Source organism: Rhinoraja longicauda, chromosome 32 (assembly GCF_053455715.1).
Source record: "Rhinoraja longicauda isolate Sanriku21f chromosome 32, sRhiLon1.1, whole genome shotgun sequence".
NCBI classification, from domain to species: domain Eukaryota; kingdom Metazoa; phylum Chordata; class Chondrichthyes; order Rajiformes; family Arhynchobatidae; genus Rhinoraja; species Rhinoraja longicauda.
The window spans coordinates 27659707-27683853 of NC_135984.1; the positions used below are offsets into that span (position 1 = coordinate 27659707).

Consider the following 24147-nt stretch of genomic DNA (forward strand, 5'->3'; position numbering starts at 1 on the left):
GCGCTTCTCACTGTATACCCATGACTGTGTGGCCAAGTGCAGCACCAAGTCAATCTTTAAGTTCACCGATGAATACTAAGGTTGTCGGCCAGATAAACAACAGTGATGAGACGGAGTACAAGACCAGCAACCTTCTGTTACAGTGTTAGGACTACAACCTTGACAATAACGGCAATAAGACTAGAGTTGACGGTAGACCTAAAGAAGCGGAAAATAAAAACAGCCCTGTCCTCATCAACAGAGCTGCTGCAGAGATGGTTGACAGCTTCAAGCTCCTGGGCATCCACATACCAGCAACCGAACCTAGTACTTTCATGCTTTTGCAGCGACCATGAAAGGGCATTGACATATTTACTTTCATCAGCATCTGAGATATGGCATGTCCACAAGGATTCTCTCAAACTACTACAGAAGTGCTATAGAAAGTATTCTGATGGTATGCATCTCAGCCTGCTATTGCAACTGCTCTGCTCGATTGCCTGAACATGCAGAAAGTGGTCAACTCAGTCCAGCCCTCTTCACTTCCATCCATCTAGTCCACCTTCACAATGCATTGCATCAAGGCAGCTGGTAGTATCGCCAAGGATGTCTGTGACCCTGACCATTCCCTTTTCTCTCTTCTACCTTCTGGGAGCACCTTGAAAGCCCAAATGTCCAGACTTCTGAACAGCTTCCTCTCACTGCAATCAGACTCCTGAATTAATCACTTCTTTCACACTCTCCTCCCAGAAGTACTGCCACATATTCTTCCTCGTAAACTCCATCTCATTCAGTTATTTAGCTATTGCACTCGATTTTGTTTGCACTTCAGATTGCACTAATCTTTGCACTGTTCTGCTGCTTTCCATCACTGCATTTATTGTTGTACTTATCATTATGTGCACACTGTTTACTCTATAATCTTCATGTACACCATGGTGCTTTTGACAATAAATTAAATTAGAATAGTTACTCATTACAGCCTCATTTAAAAATGCTTCTCCACTTCTGACACCTAGTTCCCCTAACTTTACTCTCATACATGTTTCTCATCCATGGTGAGCAAACAAGCACAAGAAAAGGAAGAGGCTGCCCAGTTGCTCAAACCACATTGCTGATCTGCACGCAGTTCAATTTATCCATCTTATCTACATGTTGGTTCCTAAGCTTTTAGAACTTTAAATAATCCCTTGGATATCATTCCTTATCCCCAATCAAAATTCTTCGCATTTTTCTGAATATGTTGTTCCTCATGCCAGAAACCATCTAATAAATCTGTTCTCTGTCAAACCACAAACCCTATCCATCTTCAGAACCAGCACTGCCACCTGAGATAACATTCCTCACTTCTCATCATCCGTTCTCCATACCCATATCTTGTCCTGCACGAATTCTCTTCTCTCCCATCACCTCCGTCCCTGCTAATCCAATGTCATTGTAAATTTCAATTTGGTGCCTTTAACTTCAAATTCCTCCTTGGTTGTGGCCCATTCCAACTCTGCAACCTTCAGTTTGTACTCTGAAATCCACAAATTATTTTTTGGCCAAGATCCTATCTTGCACTCATCCCTTGGTTCAACTCTCTGGGCTCATTTTCCACAACTCTGCCTCTCTCTGCCCTTGGGGGGAAAAACTATGAACCGTAACTTGCTTCCGAGGAATTACTACCCACCCTCCCCCGCATCCCTGCCAAATAATCTCCTTCAAAATGTCTTTCTCTGTCCACACATAGTGGTAACAATATAAAATTAATTAGTTTAATTAAAGAAAACAACTTTCATTTTACTAGGACTCCAAATCTCATCAAGAATACCTGCTACAAGTAAATTTGTCATAAAAATAACTCTTTAATAAAAGACTATTAAATCACTATTACCTTCAGTGTGTCTATATACGGTCTTGGATGACAGACTGGGTAGAAATATAGAACATAGAACAGAAAAATACAGTAGACACAAAAAGCTGGAGTAACTCAGCGGGACAGCCAGCATCTCTGGAGAGAAGGAATGGAGAGGAGTCTGAAAGAAGGGTCTTGACCCGAAACGTCACCCATTCCTTCTCTCCAGAAATGCTGCCTATCCCACTGAGCTACTCCAGCTTTTTGTGTCTATCGTTGGTTTAAACCAGCATCTGCACTTCCTTCTTACAGAAAAGTACAGAGGAGGAACAGGCCCATAGGCCTTCCACGTCTGCGTCAAACATTAAACCAATCTCATCTGCCTGCACATAATCCATACCCCTCCATTCTTTGCATATCCACATGCCTATCCAAGTCTTTTAAATGCCACGATCGAATCTGCCTTTATCATTACCTCTCTCAGCATGTTCCAGCCACTCATCACTCTAAGTTGCCTCATACATCTCTTTTAAACGTTTCCTTCTCACCTTAAATTTATTCTCTCTAGCTTTGACATTTCCATGCTGGGAAAAAAGGTTCTGACAGTCTATGCCTCCCATAATTTTACTACTTCTATCAGGTCTATGTCGCGCTGTATTTTTTGACAGCCTTTGTCACTGTCTGCAACTAAGGCAATCTTGGTACCGTCTGCAACTAAGGCAATCTTGGTACCGTCTGCAACTAAGGCAATCGGTACCATCTGCAAATCTATGAACCAACCCATCTACATTTACGTCCAAGTCATTTATATGTATCATAAACAGAAGTCCCAGCACATATCCCTGTAGAACTCGATTTATTCACAAAATGCTGGAGTAACTCAGCAGGTCAGGCAGCATCTCGGGAGAGAAGGAATGGGTGACATTTCGGGTCGAGACCCATCTTCAGACACAAACCTCCAGCCCAAATACCACCCTTGTACCACAACTCCGTCTTCTGTGAGTAAGCCAGTTAAATCCATACAACCAAGTCACCGTGAACTTAGTGCATCTTAATCACGCAGCGACCCTCTGTGGCTCCGGTTTCAACATAGAAAATAGGTGCAGGAGGAGGCCATTCGGCCCTTTGAGCCAGCACCGTCATTCATTGTGATCATGGCTGATCGTGCTAGGAGCATGGAGAACCAGCTGGGAACAGACATTGCGACCTCCTCAATTCACTGTCGCACCGAACACCACAGCCCCACCCGACTCGGACATGCCCCGCAAAGAGTGGGTCGCCCTGAACTGGCTCCGCACAGGGGTCGGCCGGTTCAATGCCAACATGCATCGTTGGGGGTTGCGTTCATCAGCAGCCTGTGTGTGTGGAGCAGACCAGCAAACAGCGCAGCATGTCATTTTCGACTGCACTGTCCCAGGGCCGTTTTTACAGCATTATGGGCCCCCGGGCAAAGCAGTGTACTGGGGCCCCTACTGTTACTCTCCCCCACCCCCCTTTCCCTACCAGCCCCCCCCCCCTGTCGTGCCGGCGAAAAGCACTTACCGAAAAGCACTTAGCGATGGACTTAGGGTGCTACATTGTTGCGAAAAGCACTTACAGATCGCTGTGAGAAGCACTTAGTGACCGAAAATGTTGCGAAAAAAGCACTTATCGAACCTACATTTTTAAAGTAGTATTTATTTATTGCAAGTCACTTAACATACACAGATCAGCATGGGGCCCCTATGCTCGTGGGGCCCCGGGCAAGTGCCCATCAGGCCCATGCGTTAAGACGGCCCTGCACTGTCCTCCGTCCCCCTGGTGGAGGGGTAGACCTCACGGCCCTCGACAACAGCACATTGCACTGGCTACAGCGCCTGGAGGCCGTTACATAATTTCTGCTGCCTCAAACGCACGAAGAAGAATTTTACAACGTTACACCTTAGTTTTTTACTCGCAATAAACCTTTCTCTGATTAGTATAACAAGTATAATTATTTTCTTACTGTAAAATTGATATCAAAGCCACGTTATTTTACATATTCTAATTTTTATTGATACTTGTAATAAATTCCATGTAGCTGATGACATTATTCAAACCTGACACCATCTAACTAATACTGGCACTCGGACTGGTATGGGGAGGCAACCCATGAATCAGCATTGATCAGATTGCAGGTGGTGAGAACTCCCTCTGCAGATCAGCATGAATAAACATGGCCCCTTTTACAGTACCACTTGTAGAATTTCTTGCTTCAGTTCCAGAGACCACAACACCAGGAGTTTCTGCTTGAGAATATCGAGCAATTTAATAGCTTGACTGGGATTAACATCAAAGCATATTTTTTAAACGTTACCATGGGAAAGAAAATTGAAGGTTATTTAATTTCTGACACTTTGCTTATATTTCTGATCAAGCAACTGCACATTGCAAGCCCCATAAGTACAACATATAAACGATGGAATGTTCAAAATGCAGTGCAACTACCAGAACACAAGTATGACACTGAACGCAACGTCACTTGCATTTATCCAAATCGATGGAACCAATCAAACAAACCAGGATTATGAACACATAAACTGAGTTTAATTGGATCAAAGTGAGTATTATCTGTGTGGTGAATCAAATGAGGGAATAAATTAATGCTTAAGAGGACAACTTGCAATCCTAAAAGAGAAGGGATTCAGATGAGCCCAAACATGCATAAAGAAGGATGCACTCAATCTTACTTTTTGACGTGTTTGACTTTCATGCTGGCCGTGCTTCCGCAGGGACGGAGTGGGAGTTCCCCAGGGAGATCAGGAATATCAGCGCTCCTCGCCTGTGGGTGGAAAAGGCAGCCGTCGATCAACAATCATGTCAGAAACACAAGCATTCTTTTTCATATAAATTTCCAACATAAAGTTGCTACTGATGCTATGCTGGTACTCCCAAATTAAAACTCCCCCAAACTCGACAACACAATCGTTCTCCCCTTTATTATTAACTAACTTCACCATAAAGGTAAATCCAAAACTGGAGATGCTCAAAATCTAAAACAATTTTCCATCGCACTCTAACCTGTAACCTCCTGCTCAGTTATGATGAGGCCCTAAGCAAGCTCGAGGAGATGCACATTGGATTTTTTCCCCACTCAGAGGGGGGTTGCAATTTGCAAAGCACTGCCTGAGAAGTTGGTTGAAGTAGATATTGTTACGATATCATGTCCAGACAATAAAAACACGAATCGCCATGGCATAGAAAGCCACCGACCATCTGGACAGCATGGACATGGTGGGCCAAAGGGCCTGTTTCTGCACTGCATTACTCTACCACTAACTGAATTGAAATGTGTCTGGATTTTTGACATTAATCTGCGTTACTATTTTTAATATTTTGCCTATCTTTATTTCCAGGAAATAAAAAACTGCTGGAAGAACTTAACGGGTCAGGCAGCATCTGCTACTGAGAAACAAAGCTTTTCAGTGTACCTCAGTACATGTGGCAATAATAATAAACCTAAACCTGAGGAGGTGAATGGACAGACGTTTTGGGTTGGGACCCTTTGATTTTTGATTAATTTTCCAGCATCTGCAGTCTTGTGACTGTATTTCCATTAAAATCAGTACTCTATCCCTTTTAGAATCTCTAATTACACATGGAGTCCTCATATCGCAACACAGGAGGTCATTCAGCCCATCAAATCTATGTTGACTTATGAAGCATTTCCATCAGTCCTTTAGGTAAAATGATGTAAGGCGTAAGCAATTCTCAGAACTTGTCATCCAGTTCCAACATACTGAATAATATACCCTTTGATTAGAGTACACAGTATTATGGCATTTGAAATCTAATACAACCTATAAGGGGCAAAGTATTAATGCATATCACAAAACAGAAAATCCTATGATGTTTCGTGTTTACAATGCAGTCTACAAGGTGAGACAATGTGCATAGTTTATACTATCAATAATGAGCATTAGTATCCAATAATGTGGAACAGGTCAGTGTGCTTTAGTATGTGGCATGAATTCACAATGCCCAGTGACATGGGGACATCATCTGGTGTGGGACACAGTGCTAAGCAGAGCAATAATATACAATAATGTGCATAGTATAGGACAAGATTAAAAAATGTCTGGACACAACAGTACAATGCACACTATTACAGTACAACAGTGAGTCTAGTAAACAGGGGAAGAGCACAGAAACATATTAGAAAATGTCAACTAAAAAGATAATAGGAAATAAATGAAAGGAGGTCCAGAGATGTTTCATAATATATGAAGACCACGATAATTACTAAGAGAAGACCTACTAACATTTGCCACCAACCACAACAGATGAACAGAGAATATGACCTTGCTGGCTCTCCACTCTGCCCAGGGCCATTTGGACAATAAGAGCACGTTAGTCAGGCTGTGGTTTATTGACTGCAGCTCACCATTCCAACATCATCGTCCCCATCAAACCTATCATCAAACTCAAACAACTAGGCTTCTGCTTGTCACTATGCTGTTGGATCCTCAACTTCCTCATCGGTAGACCACAATCAGTGTGAATTGACTTCCTCCTCAATAAACTAATGACATCTTTAAATTCACTGACTATACCACCAGTGTTAGATGAATAACTGATACAATGAGTCACAGTACAGAGGAAGATTAATCAACTGATTGAATGGTATCAGAACAACAACTTGCTCTCAATATTAGCAAGACCAAGAAGCTTATTGTTGACTTCAGGAGGGGAACGCTGGGGATGCATGAACCCGTCTTCAGCGACAGGACGATGGTGAAGAGAGTCAACACCTACAAATTCATGGCCGTGAATATCTTTGAAAATCTGTGCAGTCAACGCTCATCAATACCTGTCCTTCCTGAGAAAGTGAAACTGAGAAAGTTGAAAGTGAATAACTACTTGGTGCAACTAAAATATATGTCCTGGATTGATGACAGGAGGAGGAAATTGTGTAAGCTTTTTACATCATAATGCCGAAGGATTGCAACAGCTTCAGCAGTGCACCATTGTTTAAAATGGGAGGAAGAGATAAACTGAGTAACATGCCAGTTAGGGGGTTTAACAAGCAGCAGACAAATTATTGGTCAATTCTAATCAACCGTAAACATTCATTCAGCAATGCATAGATTAATCATGGACTGTCATCATGGATGGCACAGTGTCGCATAGGGCAGCACGGTGGCGCAGCGGTAGAGTTGTTGCTTTACAGTGCCAGACACTTGGGTTGAATCCTGAGTATGGGTGCTGTCTGTACAGAGTTTGTACATTTCCCCCGTGGCCGTTTTCTCTGGGTGGTCCAGTTTCCTCCCACACTCCAGAGACGTTTAGGTTTGTAAGTTAATTGGCTTTGGTAAAAATCGTCCCGAGAGTGTAAGATAGCGTGAGTGTACAGGATGATCACTGGTCGGCGCAGACTCAGTGGCCGAAGAGTCCATTCCCACGCTATATCTCTAAACTAAACAAAACATGGATTCCATAAGTAAAGATAATTTCTGACCAAAAAGGACCCGAAAAGATTAGAAATGTGAAACAAAAAGAGAATGCTGGAAACACTCAGTTTCCTAATTTTTAAAGTTAACATAGAAAAATCTTCAATGTGAAATGTTAATTCTATTTTTCTTTCCACAGATGCTGTCTGACCTACAGAGTATTTCTGGTTGAGATTCTATTTCAGTCCCTCTAACAAGATTTTTTTAAATGTAGAGAATGAAGGCAGTGCACTTGAGGAAATCTACATGGATTATAACAAGGCTTCAGACAAGGTCATGCATGACCAGCTGCAATCCAAGTGAGAGTGGTAAACGGTATCCAAAACTGGCTAGGTGACAGGAAACACCGAATAAAGTCGATGGAATCTATCATCAACAATGTGGGAAGAATCCCCGGGTAGGGCCTCTGTACAAAAATCAGGATGGAAGTGGAAATCAATCCAATGGTAACAACTAAAATAATAGTCAGAAATGTCTACTTTGTTCTATTTTGACTTCTTTATGAAATCCCACCTTTTACCTCGGGGAAGGGAATGAAAAACCAGAAAGCATAGGTTTAAGGTGAGATGGGAAAGATTTAATATGAACCTGAGGGGCAACTTTTTCACTGAGTGTAGTGGGTATATGGGATGAGTTGCCAGAGATGGTAGTTGAGGCAGGTGATAAAACAACATTTAGAAGAAACTAGGACAGGTACATGGATAGGAAAGCTTGAAGGATATGGGCCAAACACAGGCAAATAGGGCTAGTTTGGATGTGGCATCTTGTTTGGCATGGATGAGTTAGGTCAAAGGGCCTTTTCTATGCTGTATGACTGACTCTTGAGCATACATTTGAGAAAGATTAAGGGAACAGGTACAAACTTGGCAAAAACCATGAAAACTTGCCCTCCAGAAATAACTAGAAACTGGTTAAGCTGTTCTGGTACAGCAATGGAATCTATCATCAACAATATGGGACGACTACCCAGGTAGGGCCCCTATACAAAAATTATGATAACCAACCCCCCCCCCCCCCCCCCCCCTTCAATTATGGAAGCCAATGCTGACAATGCCTAAAACAGCAATCACCAATTACCTGGCCGGTGAAATAAGAGTTTGTAGCAAAACATTCATGTTTTGGTCCTAAAAGCCCAAATTCCAGAGGAAGACTGGAATGACTACTCTTAATATCAAGGCAGCATCTGACTGAGTGTGACACAAGGGGGCAATCTATTGAATGTTAAAACGCACATCTCTTGCAAAAAATGTGTTTGTTGAAGGTCAATTATCCAAGTTCCAGAATATCAGGCCAAGGTTCTTGGCCCAACCATCTGCAGCAACTTGAGCAATGACAGTCCATCATAAGGTCATAAGAGGGGATGTTCAGATTATTTCATGTTCAGTTCTATTCACAGCCCTACAGAAATGAACAAGTCCAAACTTGCATATATAAGACCTGAAAAACCTTCAGGCAGAGGTTAATAATTGACTTGTAACATTTGCATGGGACAAGTGCCAAGCAGTGAACATATCTGGCAGGGCAGACTCTGCCTTGCATCCCTGCTCTTGACATTCATAACGACACTATCATAGTCAAATTACAAATGTTATCTCCCAAACCTATACCTTCTACTGCTGCGGATAAGGATGTAAGCACACAATGTCACCAGAGAATTGCAACTGTTTGAGGTGGTGGTTCCAAAGGCAGTTGGAAATGGTCAATATGTAGCAGCTTTCAAGAGTCAAGCACGTTTAATTGTCATATGTATCAAACGGAACAATTAAATTAAATTAAATTAAATTCTTACTTGGAGCAACATAACTGGTCTGTAAACACAGTACTCAAAAGGTAATATCGCTTAGTTTGGTTTATTATTGACATGTGTACTGAGGTATGGTGAAAAGCTACTGTTTGTGTATGCAAAGAAAAGACTATACATGAGTACAACCAAGCCGTCCACAGTATACAGATAAAAGATAAAGGGTATAACATTTAGTGCAAGATGAAGTAAAGTCAAATTAAAGATTGTTCAAAGGTTTCTGTTACGTAGATGGGAAGTCAGGACCACACTGTAGCTGATCAGAGGACCATTCAGTTGCCTGACAACAGCTGGGAAGAAACTGTCCCTGAATGTGGAGGTATGCATTTTCAAACTTCTGTTCCTCTTGCCAGATGGGAGAGGGGAGACGAGGGAGTGACCGGGATGAAACTGGTTCTTAATTATGCTGGCGGCCTTGCCGAGGCAGTTTAAAGTGTGGATGGAATCAAGATTAAACAAACAAAAAAAGTTAAATATATTAAAAAAACATCAATGTAAACCAAAAGCCCAAAACCACTGGTGCAACCAAGATAGTTCGTAGTTTGATTGGTATTTGTTGTATCAGTAGTTTTAGTTTAGTTTAGGGATACAGCATGGAAATAGGCCCTTTGGCCTACCAAGTCCTCACTGAACATTGATCACCCTTCACACTAGTTTTATTTTATCCCATTTTCACATCCAGTCCCTACACACACTGGGGGCATTTTTTTGTTTGACACACACAGAATATAATTAACCTAAAAACTTGCAAGTCATTGGAATATGGGAAAAAGCCAGGGCACCGGGGGAAACCCACGCAGTCACAGGGATAACGTGCAAACTCCACACAGACAGCAACCGAGGTCAGGATCAAACCTGGGTCTCTGGCGCAGTGAGGCAGCAGGTCTACTTGCTGTGCCACCATACCGTTCTCAGTAGCTTGATGGTTGTTGGGAAGAAGCTGTTCCTGAACCTGGAGGATTTGGTTTTCAGGCTTTGCTGACAACACCCATCTTGACTTATGATGTTGCTTCTGACTTATGATGTTGTGTTTTTTAATTATATTTTGTTAAGTATTAAAGGTAGGCACAATAAGATTTGGCTTCTGCCTACACCTTTTTTTTGGTCAGAAAATATAATGTCTGATTATATTGTTTTATTTTTGATAAACTTCTTCTTCTTCTTGCGTTTGAGGCAGCAGAGGTTATGTAACGCCCTCCAGGCGTTGTAGCCAGTGCAATGTGCTGTTGTCAAGGGCCGTGAGGTCTACCCCTCCACCAGGGGGACGGAGGACAGTGCAGTCGAAAATGCCGTGCTGCGCTGTTTGCTGGTCTGCTCCACACACGCAGGCTGATGATGGACACAACCCCCAACAATGCTAGTTGGCGTTAAACCGGCCGACCCCTGTGCGGAGCCGGTTCAGGGCGACCCACTCTTTGCGGGGCATGTCCGAGCCGGGTGGAGCTGTTCGGTGCGACAGTGAATTGAGGAGGTGGCAATGCCTGTTCCCAGCTGGTTCCCCATGCTCCTAGTATGTTGAAACCGGAGCCACAGAGGGTTGAGGCATGATGGGCGACGAGATGACAGGCGTTGAGGTCCCAGTTGCTGTGAATCCTGGGCAAGGAGATGCAAAGGATGTTTGGCGTCCGATGGGGCCTTGCACACCAGCCCATGAGTGAAGAACTCTCTGTGAAGCTTGGCGGTACAATAATTTTGTACTATTTAACTTTCACAACTGTATGGTCAATCTGTTGTATTGTATTGACCGGAAAAAAAAACCCCAAAAAACTCACTCATCTTGCACATGAGTAAAAAAAAATGAAAACCATCATATACTGTACCATCAGCTCTCACCCTAATGTAATGATTAAACTAGTACTCAGTCTAGACAACCACAATCAGTTACTGCCCAATCTAAATGCTGATTCAGAATATTGTTTTGCTGAATCACAGATCATTTCACCTGGACAGGATATATATAAACTGTGTCAATACACCTACATGATGTAGTAGGGCTCACCACTATGTTTGAAGCTGCCGCCTTGTGGGGGCAGTATGTGACTGAATTGTATCCCACCTCACAGATCCTGAATAACTCTACAGATTCCAAACAACAAAAAAACAAAGCAGACAATATCTTTCCAGAAAGATAGACCTTAAATAAAATCCAACACTGTCCCATACATAAAAATCAATTCATTATCCAGCATTCACTGCCTGTTTTGTCAGCTGCACGATTGCAAGATACGCTACAGGTATGCAGGGAAATTTTCAGGCCTGCTAGAAACTAGTCTTTGCATATATTAACCAGTTGACAAGGATAGTAAACATGACTGCAAAGAGATAAAAGGTTTATGAAAATAGGAAAATGAAAAGGAGTGGCACTCAGTGCGTAGGAACAGATCTGAACACATTTGATCAGTCTGAAGAAGGGTCCTGGCTCGAAACATTATCAGTTCACTTCATCTACAGATGATGCCTGACCCGCTGAGATCCTCAAGTACTTTGTGTTTTGAACATAGCTGAACACTTTAGTTTGGAGATGTTGCAGGTCAAATATATCTTACATTTCCAGGAAGAGGAGGTAATGAGGCAATTGGTTCAGAAATCTGATAGCAATGAGGAAGAAGCTGCTCCTAAGTCTGAACTTCTGGGCTTTCAAGTTCCTTTATCTTCTCCAAGGTGGTAGATGAGATATATCGGAATGGCCAGAGTGGCAAGCATCCAGGACGATACTTGCAGACTTCCTGATGCAACAAAGTGGAGATGGACTGGATGGAAGGAAGTGATGAGCCTGTAATGGACACTCTCTGCAGGTTTAGGCGGTTATGAACAGAGCAATTGCCAGACCAGGCTGAAATCCCACCAGAATATTTCACATTGATATATATTCACATAGATAATGCAGTGAACATTGCTTACAATCCTGGGTTAATACTGTAAAGCAATTCTGAATTTGAAATGTCTATAAATTCCAAAAAACAGACTTTTCTGCAACATAATTGAAGTGGTGAATGTTTGATGTTTATCTCCAACCTCAGCTGGAGATGAATGTGCAGACCATGAATCATCAATGCCTGATACGACCAGAATTTCTTCAACACAAGTAAAAGCTAGAATGTTGACTGACATTTGATAAATGTATAACTATGCTGTGGATTAATTAATATCGATTACCCTAATTAGAAAATCAATCCGTTATCCTTGTATTATGTAGTGATCAGGACAGTACAAAGCTACCAATTTCAAAGTTACAATTAGGCTTCCATAAAAATGGAATGAGTGAGTTTGTCACAGTAATTTTGGCGAATGATTCTTTTGGAGAGTTGAGTGATGCATCAGTGGAATCTTTAATCCAAATTAAATTTGGTATTACTATCAAATTAATTGTTATTTGGAGATATAAAAACTCATAAATGTATTAAATAATAATCATTTAAAAATAAAAATTATAATGAAAATACGGAAAAAAACACAAAGCAAAACTGAACAACTTTTTTCTGCCTGTATTCCAGGTCTCGAATCCTACTCAAAGGTCGACTCCAATCCTACACCAAGCCAGGTAGATTCCTTAGCATCCTGCTCTCGAATTTCAGCATATCACAGGACTACAACTGGCATCCAGTGACAGAGTGGAGTGACATTGGGTTAGCATCTGCCACTCAACTTAGTTTAGAGATACAGCAAGAAAACAGGCACTTAGGCCCACCGAGTCCACGCCGACCAGCGATCCCTGTTCACTAACACTATCCTGCACACACAAGGGACAATTTAACAATTTTACCTAGCTAATTATCCTACAAACCTGTACTGTTTGGAGTGTAGGAGCAAACCGGAGCTCCCAGACAAAACCCATGCAGGTCATGGGGAGAACGTACAAACCCCGTGCAGACAAGCACCCATAGTCAGGATCGAACCAGGGTCATTGGCGCTGTAAGGTGGCAACTTTGCCACTGCATCACCATGCCGTCACTCTTTCCACATTTGCAGTGAACTGCATCAGTCTGGAATCAGTCTCAGACTACCTGCAGATAGTCTGTAACCCTGGGAAAGGATCAGGTTAAGTTGCTGATGAGATAATGTCAAGGAAATTGAAGTTGTCAACCATCCCTGCTGCACCTCTGCTGATGAGTGCAGAGTGGTGTTCACACACCCCTCCAACCTGCCACACTCCCAGAGATGCTCGGTAATACAAATGAGTACATAATGATGGAATTATATGCAAAACTAGATATGTTCATTTGGCAAGCGGAAGATCAAAGCATGACATTTTCCAGAGGGAGGATAAGGGGGTTGAGGTGGATGGAGTGGGGGAGGGGAAGGGAGTGGGAGGAGGGGGAGGGGAGGAGTGAGGGGGAGGGGGGGAGGGTGGGGGAGGGGGAGGGGGTGGAGGAGGGGGAGGGTGCTGCACCAATGCAGGAGAGGTTTGGGCCCAACGGGTCCACTTGGTCTAGTTTTATATATTTCTGTCAGGTCCCCCCTCAGCCTCTGACACTCCAGAGAAAACAATCCAAGTTTCTTCAACTTTTACTTTTAGCTAATACTCTAATCCAGGTAGCATCCTGGTAAACCTCCTCATTGCCTCAGATGCTTCCTGTATTGATGTGACCAGAACAGCACATAATACTCCAAATGTGTCCTAACCAAAGTCGTATAAAGCTGCAACATGATTTTCCGACTAATCCTCAATGCCCAGACCGATAAAGGAAAGCATTCCATAGACCTTCGCTACCACTATCTACTTGTGTTGCCACTTTCAGAGAGAGATGGACTTGGACCCCCAAGATATCTCTGTTAATGCTGTTACGGGTCTTGGATTAAACACCATCTGCCATTACTCCACCCATTTCTGGTGCTGCTGCATATCCTGCTGTATATTTTGACAGCCTTCCACATTGTCCACAACTCCACTAAATTTCACGTCATCTGCAAATCTACTAACCAAACTATCAACATTGATGTCAGTCATTTTTTAATATAATACATATTCACAAACCACAGAGGTCCCAGCACAGATTCCTGCGGAGCTACACTGGTCACAGACCTCCAGCCAGAACAACAGCTTTCCATCACAATCCTCTGTCTTCTTTCAGTAAGGCAGTTATGAATCCAAACAACCAAGGTAGCGCGGATGTTATGCATCTAAATCTTCTGGATCAGGCGACCACGAGGGACTTTATCAAAGACATTAAAACCCGTGTATACAACATTCTCTGCCCTCTCATCATTGATCACCTCTTCCAAAAACACAAGCGATTTTGTAAGTCAAGGCCTCCCACAGACAAAGCCATGCTTGCTGTCCCTAATCAGTCTATATACTTCCAAACAGGTGTAAATCCTATCACAAAGAATCCTCTCCAATAGCTTACCTTTCACTGTTGTGTGGCTCCCGACCTATAATTTCCGGGAATATCTATACATTCTTGCTTAGACAACCTTCAGTTTTGACTGTTTCGTTGCTTGAGACAAGGGCTGCGTTTTGAAAACTGAAGAAAGTTGTTTAACCTGCTCCGCCACTGCTCCGCCTACAATTTATGCCAGGTGTCATGCAAAATGTATCCCCATATCCTGGTATCAGTATTAATTTGTTGCTAATACTTTGGCACCATATGGAAAGTTATCATGACAAAAAGTTATGAAATTCATGTCAATAACCTGGTACCTTGCAAAGATTCAACTTGATGCTGTGGTGCCTTATTAAATCTGAAACCATGATGATATTCACAAGGATATTCTTGCTATTGAGGGCGTGCAGCATAGGTTTACTTGGTTAATTCCCGGAATGGCAGGACTGTCGTTTGTTGAAAGACTGGAGCGACTAGGCTGGAATTTAGAAGGATGAGAGGGGATCTTATCGAAACGTATAAGATTATTAAGGGGTTGGACACGTTAGAGGCAGGAAACATGTTCCCAATGTTGGGGGAGTCCAGAACAAGGGACCACAGTTTAAGAATAAGGGGTAGGCCATTTAGAACGGAGATGAGGAAAAACTTTTTCAGTCAGAGAGTTGTGAATCTGTGGAATTCTCTGCCTCAGAAGGCAGTGGAGGCCAATTCTCTGAATGCATTCAAGAGAGAGATAGATAGAGCTCTTAAGGATAGCGGAGTCAGGGGGTATGGGGAGAAGGCAGGAATGGGGTACTGATTGAGAATGATCATCCACGATCACATTGAATGGGCTGAATTTGTCTACTCCTGCACCTATTGTCTATTGTCTAATGGGAGACACAAGAAACTGCAGATGCTGGAATCTTGGGTAAAACACAAAGAGCTAGAGTAATTCAGTGAGTCAGCAGCTTCTGTGGAGGAAATGGACAGGTGACGTTTTGGGTCATGATCTTTCTTTTGACTGATCCAACTAGTTGTGTTTTATTCATGAAATTCACAATGATGCCCTCACCCACAATTTGATTCACATTAATACACTTGCATCACAAAAGATTCACCTCAATACTAGGGTATAATAATGAAATTCATTCTGATATCCCGGTAATATTGTGAAGTTCACCTCTGTAGTCCAGTACCATAAATAAACTGCACCCAGAAACCTTAATGGAATTTATCATAAATCTCAGGAACTAAAATAAAATTTACCTCAATACCATCATACCAGAATTAAATTCACTTGATAACTTGACAGCAAAATGAGATTCATTCCAAATCCTCAGATACCAAAATAAAATTTCCTTTCGTAATGAAAGTCTACACCTTGACACTGAAATGAAAAGCACTTCAATATCCTGTTAAAAGAACAAAATCAGTCAGAAACTTGTTATCCCACTGAAACTCCACCATCTACACCACTATGATCGCAGCCATGATCAAATTGAATAGCGGTGCTGGCTCGAAGGGCCGAATGGCCTACTCCTGCATCTATTGTCTATTGCTGCAGTTATTAAAATTTGTACTGATACCCCGGCAACTGCATGAAGACTAGGACTGAGCAACCCTTCATAGTGTCCAGTTCAACACACAGTCATCTTAACTCCGTAATGTTAAGTCAATAAAAAAGTTAACCTTGAATGAAAATGCAATCAATCACTGACCTTTCATCCTGGAGAGACACAAAGTAATGTGAAAAATATTAGAGAACATATGTCTTTTGTAAAAGTCCAGATTCTTATTTCACGTGTGAGCACATTTTTTCTCATTGAAGAGATGGTTGACTGGGCCAGCATTTAATTGTCAATATCAAATCTTTCCTGCAGTGTGGGGTTTGGTGGGATCCTGCTGATGCCAACAGTCCACGCACATTCCTCCCACTAGATATGCAGGGAATGGAGCAATATGGATTATGAGCAGCAGTTAATTGCACTTAGCATTATATTCGGCACACACATTGTGGGCCGAAGGGCCTGTTCCTTTGCTGTTTTGCACTGATGTTCTATGTTCAATGTCCCACCGCTCCCCTATTATCTAGATTGGATCATGAAGAACAAATCTGGATATTGGAACGCTTTCTGGATATGATCAGCAAGGCATTAGATGTTGTCATTTCTAGAGTTGATGGGTTCTCAAAATCCTTCATTACTTTCATTTACAACCAATTTACAACCATGATTGCCCTGATGCTTTGACAGCCTGCAGTTTCCAACCAGTTTGTGTTCACCATAGAGCATCCCTCTACACCTGCACTCCACATATTGGTCTCCGAGGGCCCTCTGCCTCTTCCTTGCGGAGGTGCTCAACCAGTTCCCCCGCCACTGGTCATTCGCTGGATGCACAGCGTCTTGCATTGAACTTCACTCACTTCGTCTGCATCAAAAGCATATCTTCAGGAGATACCTTTTCACAAAATGTATAAAAGATAACCATCATAAGATGGAATTCCAAAATGAGGAGTTAAATCACTTTTAATGAAACTGCAAAGCAACCGAGTAATACTCAAGTACAGTAAGAGATACTCGCAATGATCTTTAGGGTTAACAAACAGCGAATATGTTGCTTCCTTAATCTGCATAACTCTAACTCTATTCTGATTAATGTCAATATTTAAAGAACAAGATCATTTAAATATTATGTTGCATTCAGTAGTTTTTCATAAGGTCCAAACCAAATAAGTCTGAAGAAGGGTCTCGAGCTGAAACGTCACCCATTCCTCTCCAGACATGCTGCTTGTTTTTGTGAGTATCTCCAATCTTTGAAATAATTTGATCTCTATTCTCAATATTGACTTTAATATCTTTAGACTTAATTCCACTCTAATCATGTCAACGATCTACTCACTCCCTAAGTTTGCATAATACAGTGTATGTGAGGAAGTCGTATCCATAATTCCCAAAATACGGCAATGTGATCTAATACCGTGGACAAGCACTTGATGCAGAGCCCTACATTCAAATGTAACACATCCAGGCATCACCTACCATGACTGAGGGGGTTTATTTTGTGCCTCATCTCCTCTCTAATCCATTTGTGAATTACTTTAAATCTGCATCCCCTCATTTTAGAGCCTTCAATTTAGGATGGTAGCTTCTATGTTGGCCCTGAATGCTATACATTTAATTAAGCCTCTTTTCAAGGTCCACTGCTCCAGAGAAAATCAGTGCAACCTTTCCTTGTGGTTCCAATGCTGGCAGCATCTTCTGAACCTCATATGCACCCTCTCACTCACGGCACATACATCTTCCGTGCAAGATGGTGAACAGAAATGTATGCAGTGATCAAGCTAAAGCTTAACAGGATCCAGGACTGCAGTACTTGTGGGCTCGCAGTTGACAGATTATCAGTGACGCACTGTCTACAAAGAGCCATCTTTGTGATATCCTTGGGGGCTTGGACATTGATTTTTTTGCAGTAATGTTTCTGTTGATTCGTGTTTTGGTGCCAGCTGGATGGAGACAATAAAGTAGATAAGGTGGTGATCAGTCTAACAGCCTGCCGCAGCACAAGTGATACCGACATCCCCAAAGTTTTTCACTCAGACGATGATATGGACCAATAGCTGCCTCCAATAGGACTCTCTACATACTACTTCAGAAAACCTTTGGATGTATTTTACAAATTTCACACAATCTAAGCCCCTTTGCAATAACGCAATCCCATTTAATATTGGGTAAGTTAAATCTCCAACCACTATTGGAAAACTGCTTCAATCTGCTTACATAATATGATCTTCAAATCGTGATGACTATTGGGAGGCCTGCAATATAACCCCATCGAAGTGACCATCCTTCTCTAAGGGTGGCAAAGTGTTGCAGCGGTAAAGTGGCTCCCTTACAGCTCCAGGGACCCAGATTTGATCCTGTCTACTGGTGCTGTCTGTACAGAGTTTGTACGCTCTCCCCGTGACCGCGTGGTTTTCTCCAGGTGCTCCAGTTTCCTCACACATTCTAAAGACGTTAGACAAGGTTTGTAGCTTAATTGGCTTGGTATATTTGTAAATTGTCCCTAGTGTGTGCAGAATAATGTTAGCGTGCGGGGATTGCTGGTCAGCGTGGACTCGGTGGGCTGAAGGATCTGTTTCCGTGCTGTATCTCTAAACTAAACTAATAGTTAAATTCTACCATACCGTTGCATTGGCCAATCCATCAGGATATCCTGAATACTGTTGCAATGCTTTGCTGATCAGCCGTTCAATATCCACTCCCCTGTCGTACCCACCTCCATCCCACATCACGCTTCAACCCCAGACATCCCCTTTCCTCACCACGTATCTGTGATTTGTAATAATATCATAATACTCCTGTATTAAAATAAGTTAAAGCATTTATGCCTACCAGCCCTCTGTTTCCCCCCCATGCTCTTCACACTTCACACTGGATTTGCCTGTTCTATTTTCTATACAACAGTCAGTCTTCCCACCTGCTGCACTCTCATTCTGGGTCTCAAAACCCAGTCATCCCCTGCATCACTACTTTAAAACATCCTGAGTAGCACGAGCAAACATCCCTGCAAGATTTTTGGTTCCCAGTTCAGGTACAATCCATCTTTTCTGTACAGGTCAACCCTGCCCCAACAATCCAAATCCCAAAGACCCCCTCACTACACTTTCATCTGCCTTATCTTCCTATTTCTACACTCACTACCTTGTGACATTCGGGGCAATCCTCAAAGATGTCCTTCTGGTCAACTTTCTACTTATCACTCTAAATTCCCTTAAAAGAACCCCATCTCTCTTCATATCTATCGTGTTGGTACCAATATGTACTATGACCTCAAGTTGCTGTTCTGTACCCATGCCAAGACATCTCTGACTGTGGCACTTGGAAGGCAACACCTAATCTGGTTTTACTCATGACCACAGAAAAGCTAGTTTTTCTCTAGCTACGAGTCCCTTATCACTACATCCAGACCTTCTCCAGTCATGTTGCATTGATTTGGCTATTGCTGTCTTACTCCTTAACTGTTCCTTCCAAGTGATGTGAAGCTGCTCCCCCAATCGTAGCGTGGATACTGGCCGTTTAGAGGCACCCTGGACATGACCTTTACTGTGCAAAAGCTTTACAGAGAAATCCACTGCCTTTCTCAATCTCCAACTCTGTCAACTGGGAGCTTTGGGGCATCCTCCTCAAATTCAGCTGTCTACAGAAAATAGTTTCCCTTTCACCTTTGTTCAGGATGATATGCCAGCTATAGTTTCACCAGCTGATTCACAGCAGAGTCAATCTCATCCAAAGCTGTGTCATGCAAGGCTGCACCATTCTCAACACTTGTTCAATCATTTTCATCACAATGCAGCACATCGGCTTCAATATGTTTCCAGCTAAAGTGAAACTAATCAACAGGATTTGTGGAAAACTGTTCAATGTTGCCATGTCCACACCAGTACCAAGATCACCTGAATTTCAGTTGATGAGCTGCATGTTACAGATGACCCACTTATGTTTTTGTGTAATCGGATGTGGAGCCCTAAGTCATCATCAAATTGCTTACTGAAGTCTTGGGCCTTACAGTCAATACACAAAATAAAGATGCAACTAGCCCCAATGTACAATAAGACCCTCAAACTGGTTGGCAGTAAGGCTCTGGAAAATGTAAACCACTTCCCACACGTCAAGAACTGCCTCCAGCAAAGCAGCAAAGGACAGTGTAGCACAGGAACAGGCTTCGGCCCACAATGTGTGAGCCAAATATGATGCCAAAACCAACTCTGATCTGCATGTACATAATCCATATCCATGTCCATGTGCTTAACCAAAAGTCTCTTATAAGCCATACTGACTGTACCTAATTAACCCATTCTCTTCCAAATGGGAGTAAATCCTATCATGAAGAATCCTCTCCAATAGCTTTCCTATCCCATCAATGAAGAAATTCACCATCCGTTTCCATGCACTAGCAGAGTCTTTGAAATCTGGAGAAAGAGAGTGTTTGAAGATTAAGGCTAAACAGCTGCAGTGATCACTGCCCTCCAATATGCTTCCTATACATGGATGTACATCAAACACATGAACATCAAACTAAGAGAGAGACATCGCCAAGACGACCTCATTAAAATACTTGACGGATATGAGAACATACGCCGGCTTCACTCCCATCCATTATTCTCAGCACCACAACCCCAATTACCCTCGCTCAGCTCCACTGGGCAAACTACATCATTTGCATCCTGATCTCTTATCACAGGAGGTGTAATTGGAGAAAATATATTGCAGGATTTTCTCAAAAGCTCTTAAAAAATATTTGTACTTTTGCTCACTGATTCCTTGGAGTGCCTAGCCCATGACAAATCACGAGGATAAAGTAGCAGACATGATCCCAGACCATACAGAACATAACTGTAAAGACAAAAGGAGCACAGCATCTCATAATCTACCCACCCATCATCAGACAGCTTCTACTCCATCAGTGGTTGTGTCTGCAGTTCCCACATTAGACACGTCAGAATTGAAGTGGAAGAAAGTCATCCTTGACTTGGAGGGAATACTAAAGGCGAGACAATTCAAACTATGCCTCCCGGCTCTTTAAGAATCTATGGATGTATACCAAGATTCCCCTATTCTTTCAAAACACTCAATTCCTTTTGTAGCCTACTCCCTTGCCTCATTGCACATACAAAAGTGTAGCAGCTCATTTCTCTAGATTAAATTAGTTAGCCTTTTTCTGCATGATTGATCATGATCTCTTGATCAAAGCTTTCTTTTCCCCCAACCACACCCATCTGTTCTTCAACCACACAATTTCTATATTATCTGTGTACGTCATAAAATTTAATATGCAGGGAGGATGTTTGAAAAGTCAGTGATACCTAAAGGAAAAAGGGACTGAATACCAAGCCTTGTAGAACCTTTGCAGTAACAGTTCTCCAATCATAAATCACCCATTAATCACCGTCCTTTGTTTCCCAATACTGAGCCAATTATTCATCCACTTGAACCCCATGCACTGCTTGTTTTATACCATGGCTGCATTGCAAGAACTTTGTCAAAAGCCTTGGTAAAATGGACGACATCAATCACAGGGTCTCCTCAACCCTCCCTGATATTTCCCTTAAAAATCGTGAGTTGGTTCGGTATTACTTTCTTTTAACAAATTCATATTTATTTAATATTTGACAGATTTCTACAACTGCAACATCTGTAGACAGGTCCAAATGATTCATTAACAACCTTCAACATTTTGGTCCCTGCGAGCCCCTGCTCTTTAATTCATTATCCTCAGTCATAGGAACAGAATTGTACTGTGCAGAACAAGAACAAGATCTCTTCAGTCAATATCAACAATCAAGTTTCCATCGTTAATCCCTTTCTATTCCACTTGCCCATAACTTTTTTCGCTTCGGCAATTAAAAAACTGTTCAGATACCACTTAAATGTTGTAAGAGTACCAGCTTCTACTATTCCCTTGGGCAATGTAATCCAGATTCAAACAGTAATCAGGGTGAAAAAAATATTTTTCGATTCACACTAACCTACCTTCCATTACCTTAAACCTACACCCTCTGGTTTTGGACCCCAGTAAAAAGGTGAAAGGTTCTATCATCTATGCTATCTATAGATATAGGCACAAAGTCATATGCCACTGAAGCAGGCCCTTCATGCTGACTATTAACTACCCACGTGCACTAATCCCATTTGCTGGCACCTGGTCAATAATGTTCCACATTGGCATTAAAGTGCTCGTCCCGATACTTCAACACTGTGAGAGTACCTAACTTCACATCCACAGATTCCAAACACCCTCCGGATGAAAATGTTCTACCTTAGCTGCCTCTAAACCTCTTACCATTTACTCTAAACCCATGCCCTCTGTTTTAAATAACTATCCTTCGAGGAATAGCTTTTTAAAAAACTATTTATCCTGTCTAAGACCCTCATAGCTCCGAATACCTCTCTAATGTCCACCCTCAGCCACCTCCAAGAAACCCAACCCATCCAGTCTCTCCTCATGTGTAGAAAAGAACTGCAGATGTTAGTTTCAATCAAAGGTAGACGCAAAATGCTGGAGTAACTCAGTGAGACAAGCAGCATCTCTGGAGAAAAGGAATGGGTGACTTTTCGGGTCGAGACCCTTCTTCAGACGCTGAAGAAGGGTCTCGACCCGAAACGTGACCCATTTTTTCTCTCCAGAGATGCTGCCTGTCCCGCTGAGTTACTCCAGCATTTTGTGTCTACTAGTCTCTCCTCATATCGTAGGCAATATCTGGGTGAATCTCCTTTTCCTCATGTTCCTCCTATAATGTGGTGATCAGAACTGTGCAGAGTTCTCCATTGGTTTCATTAGCCTGTACCTTAATTTCCCCATTTTTATTTTCTACACCTTACCATTATTCACAAACAAGTAACAGCAGATGCTGGTTTACAAAAAAAGACACAAAGTGCCATCTTCTCCAGAGATGCTGCCTGACCCACTGACCCACATTGTGCCTTTTTCTCCAAGAATTTATGATGCCTTCTTTACCGCCTTATCTTCAGCGATCCTTGGACTTGTAAACCAAGGTCTCCCTGTTCTTCAATGCCTCCTACCATTCATTGTGTATGTCCTATTCATGCTCTTTGCCTTTCTAATTTTGTTTTTAACTAGCACATTCCACATTGTGTACTCTAGTCAGGCCTCCCCTAATTTTAGTTCTTTATTAATTGATGCCATGTTTCCTCTTTTATTTGTCCAACTCTTGCTAGCCCGTGACACCGTGTTTCTCTTGAGTTTATTTCCTTTCCTTTCGGCCTCAAGGGATCACATTGACAATGAACTCTCCTACTTCACTTTTAAATGAATCCCACTTCTCAGAGGTAGGCGCATCTGACAGTACCTGCTCCTAGTCTACTTTTTACATGGTCCTGTCTTATGATTTGACCATCGTCTTAAGTCTTTCCCCATTTTGGTATCTTAATTTACAGTCCATCCTCACTTTCTCCCATAGCTATCTTGACACTTGGGTCATCATCACCATCTACTCAATGCTCTCTACATCAACCACTTAAACATAGAACAGTACAGCACAAAAACAGGCTCTTTGGCCCACAATATCTGTGCCGGACATGATGCCAAGATGAACTCATATACCTGCACATAATCCATATCCCTCCATTTGTGTGAAAAGGTTACCCCTCAGATTCCTTTTAAATCTTTATCTCCTCACCTTAAACCTATGTCCTCTGGTGCTCGATTCACCTACTCTGGGCAAGAGACTTTGTGCATCTACCCAATCTATTCCTCTCATGATTTTATATACCTCGATAAGACATCCCTCATCCTCCTGCATTCCAAGGAATAGAGTCCCAGCCTACTCAACCTCCCCCTGTTTTTGGGGTTGGGTAATTTGGGTGCCTGTTTAGTGCTTTTATTGTTGGACTGTGGGTGATTGAATTAACATTTTGTTCAAGATGGCCGCGCCGTTGTGTTTGGCTGCCTGCCACTGTATGTTTCTTTTTTTCCTAGTCAGATGTGCAGCACTTTGGTCAACGTGGGTTGTTTTTAAATGTGCTATACAAATAAATTGACTTGACTTGACTTGACTGTAGCTCAGACCCTCTAGCCCTGGCAACATCCTTGTAAATCTTCTCTGCACCCTTTCCAGCTTGACAACATCTTTCCAATAATAGTGTCCAGAACTGAACACAATACTCTAAATGGGGCCTCACTAACATCCTATACAACTGCAACATGACCTCCCTCTCCTGACATCAGTCTGAAGAAGGG

At 42.3% G+C, this 24147-nt stretch overlaps 1 protein-coding gene across 3 annotated transcripts in view; it reads right to left on the reverse strand.

Annotated features, from left to right (window-relative positions):
- Window positions 1-24147, reverse strand: part of arhgap32b (Rho GTPase activating protein 32b) — a 415224-nt gene that overhangs the window by 220226 nt on the left and 170851 nt on the right. For 2 of the 3 annotated variants that reach the window (XM_078426922.1, XM_078426925.1), the window contains one exon: window positions 4525-4616. In XM_078426922.1, coding sequence (XP_078283048.1) covers window positions 4525-4616 — 92 coding nt within the window. Of the gene's footprint in view, window positions 1-4524; window positions 4617-24147 lie in introns of those variants that run through there. The other variant, XM_078426924.1, reaches the window with a different exon arrangement.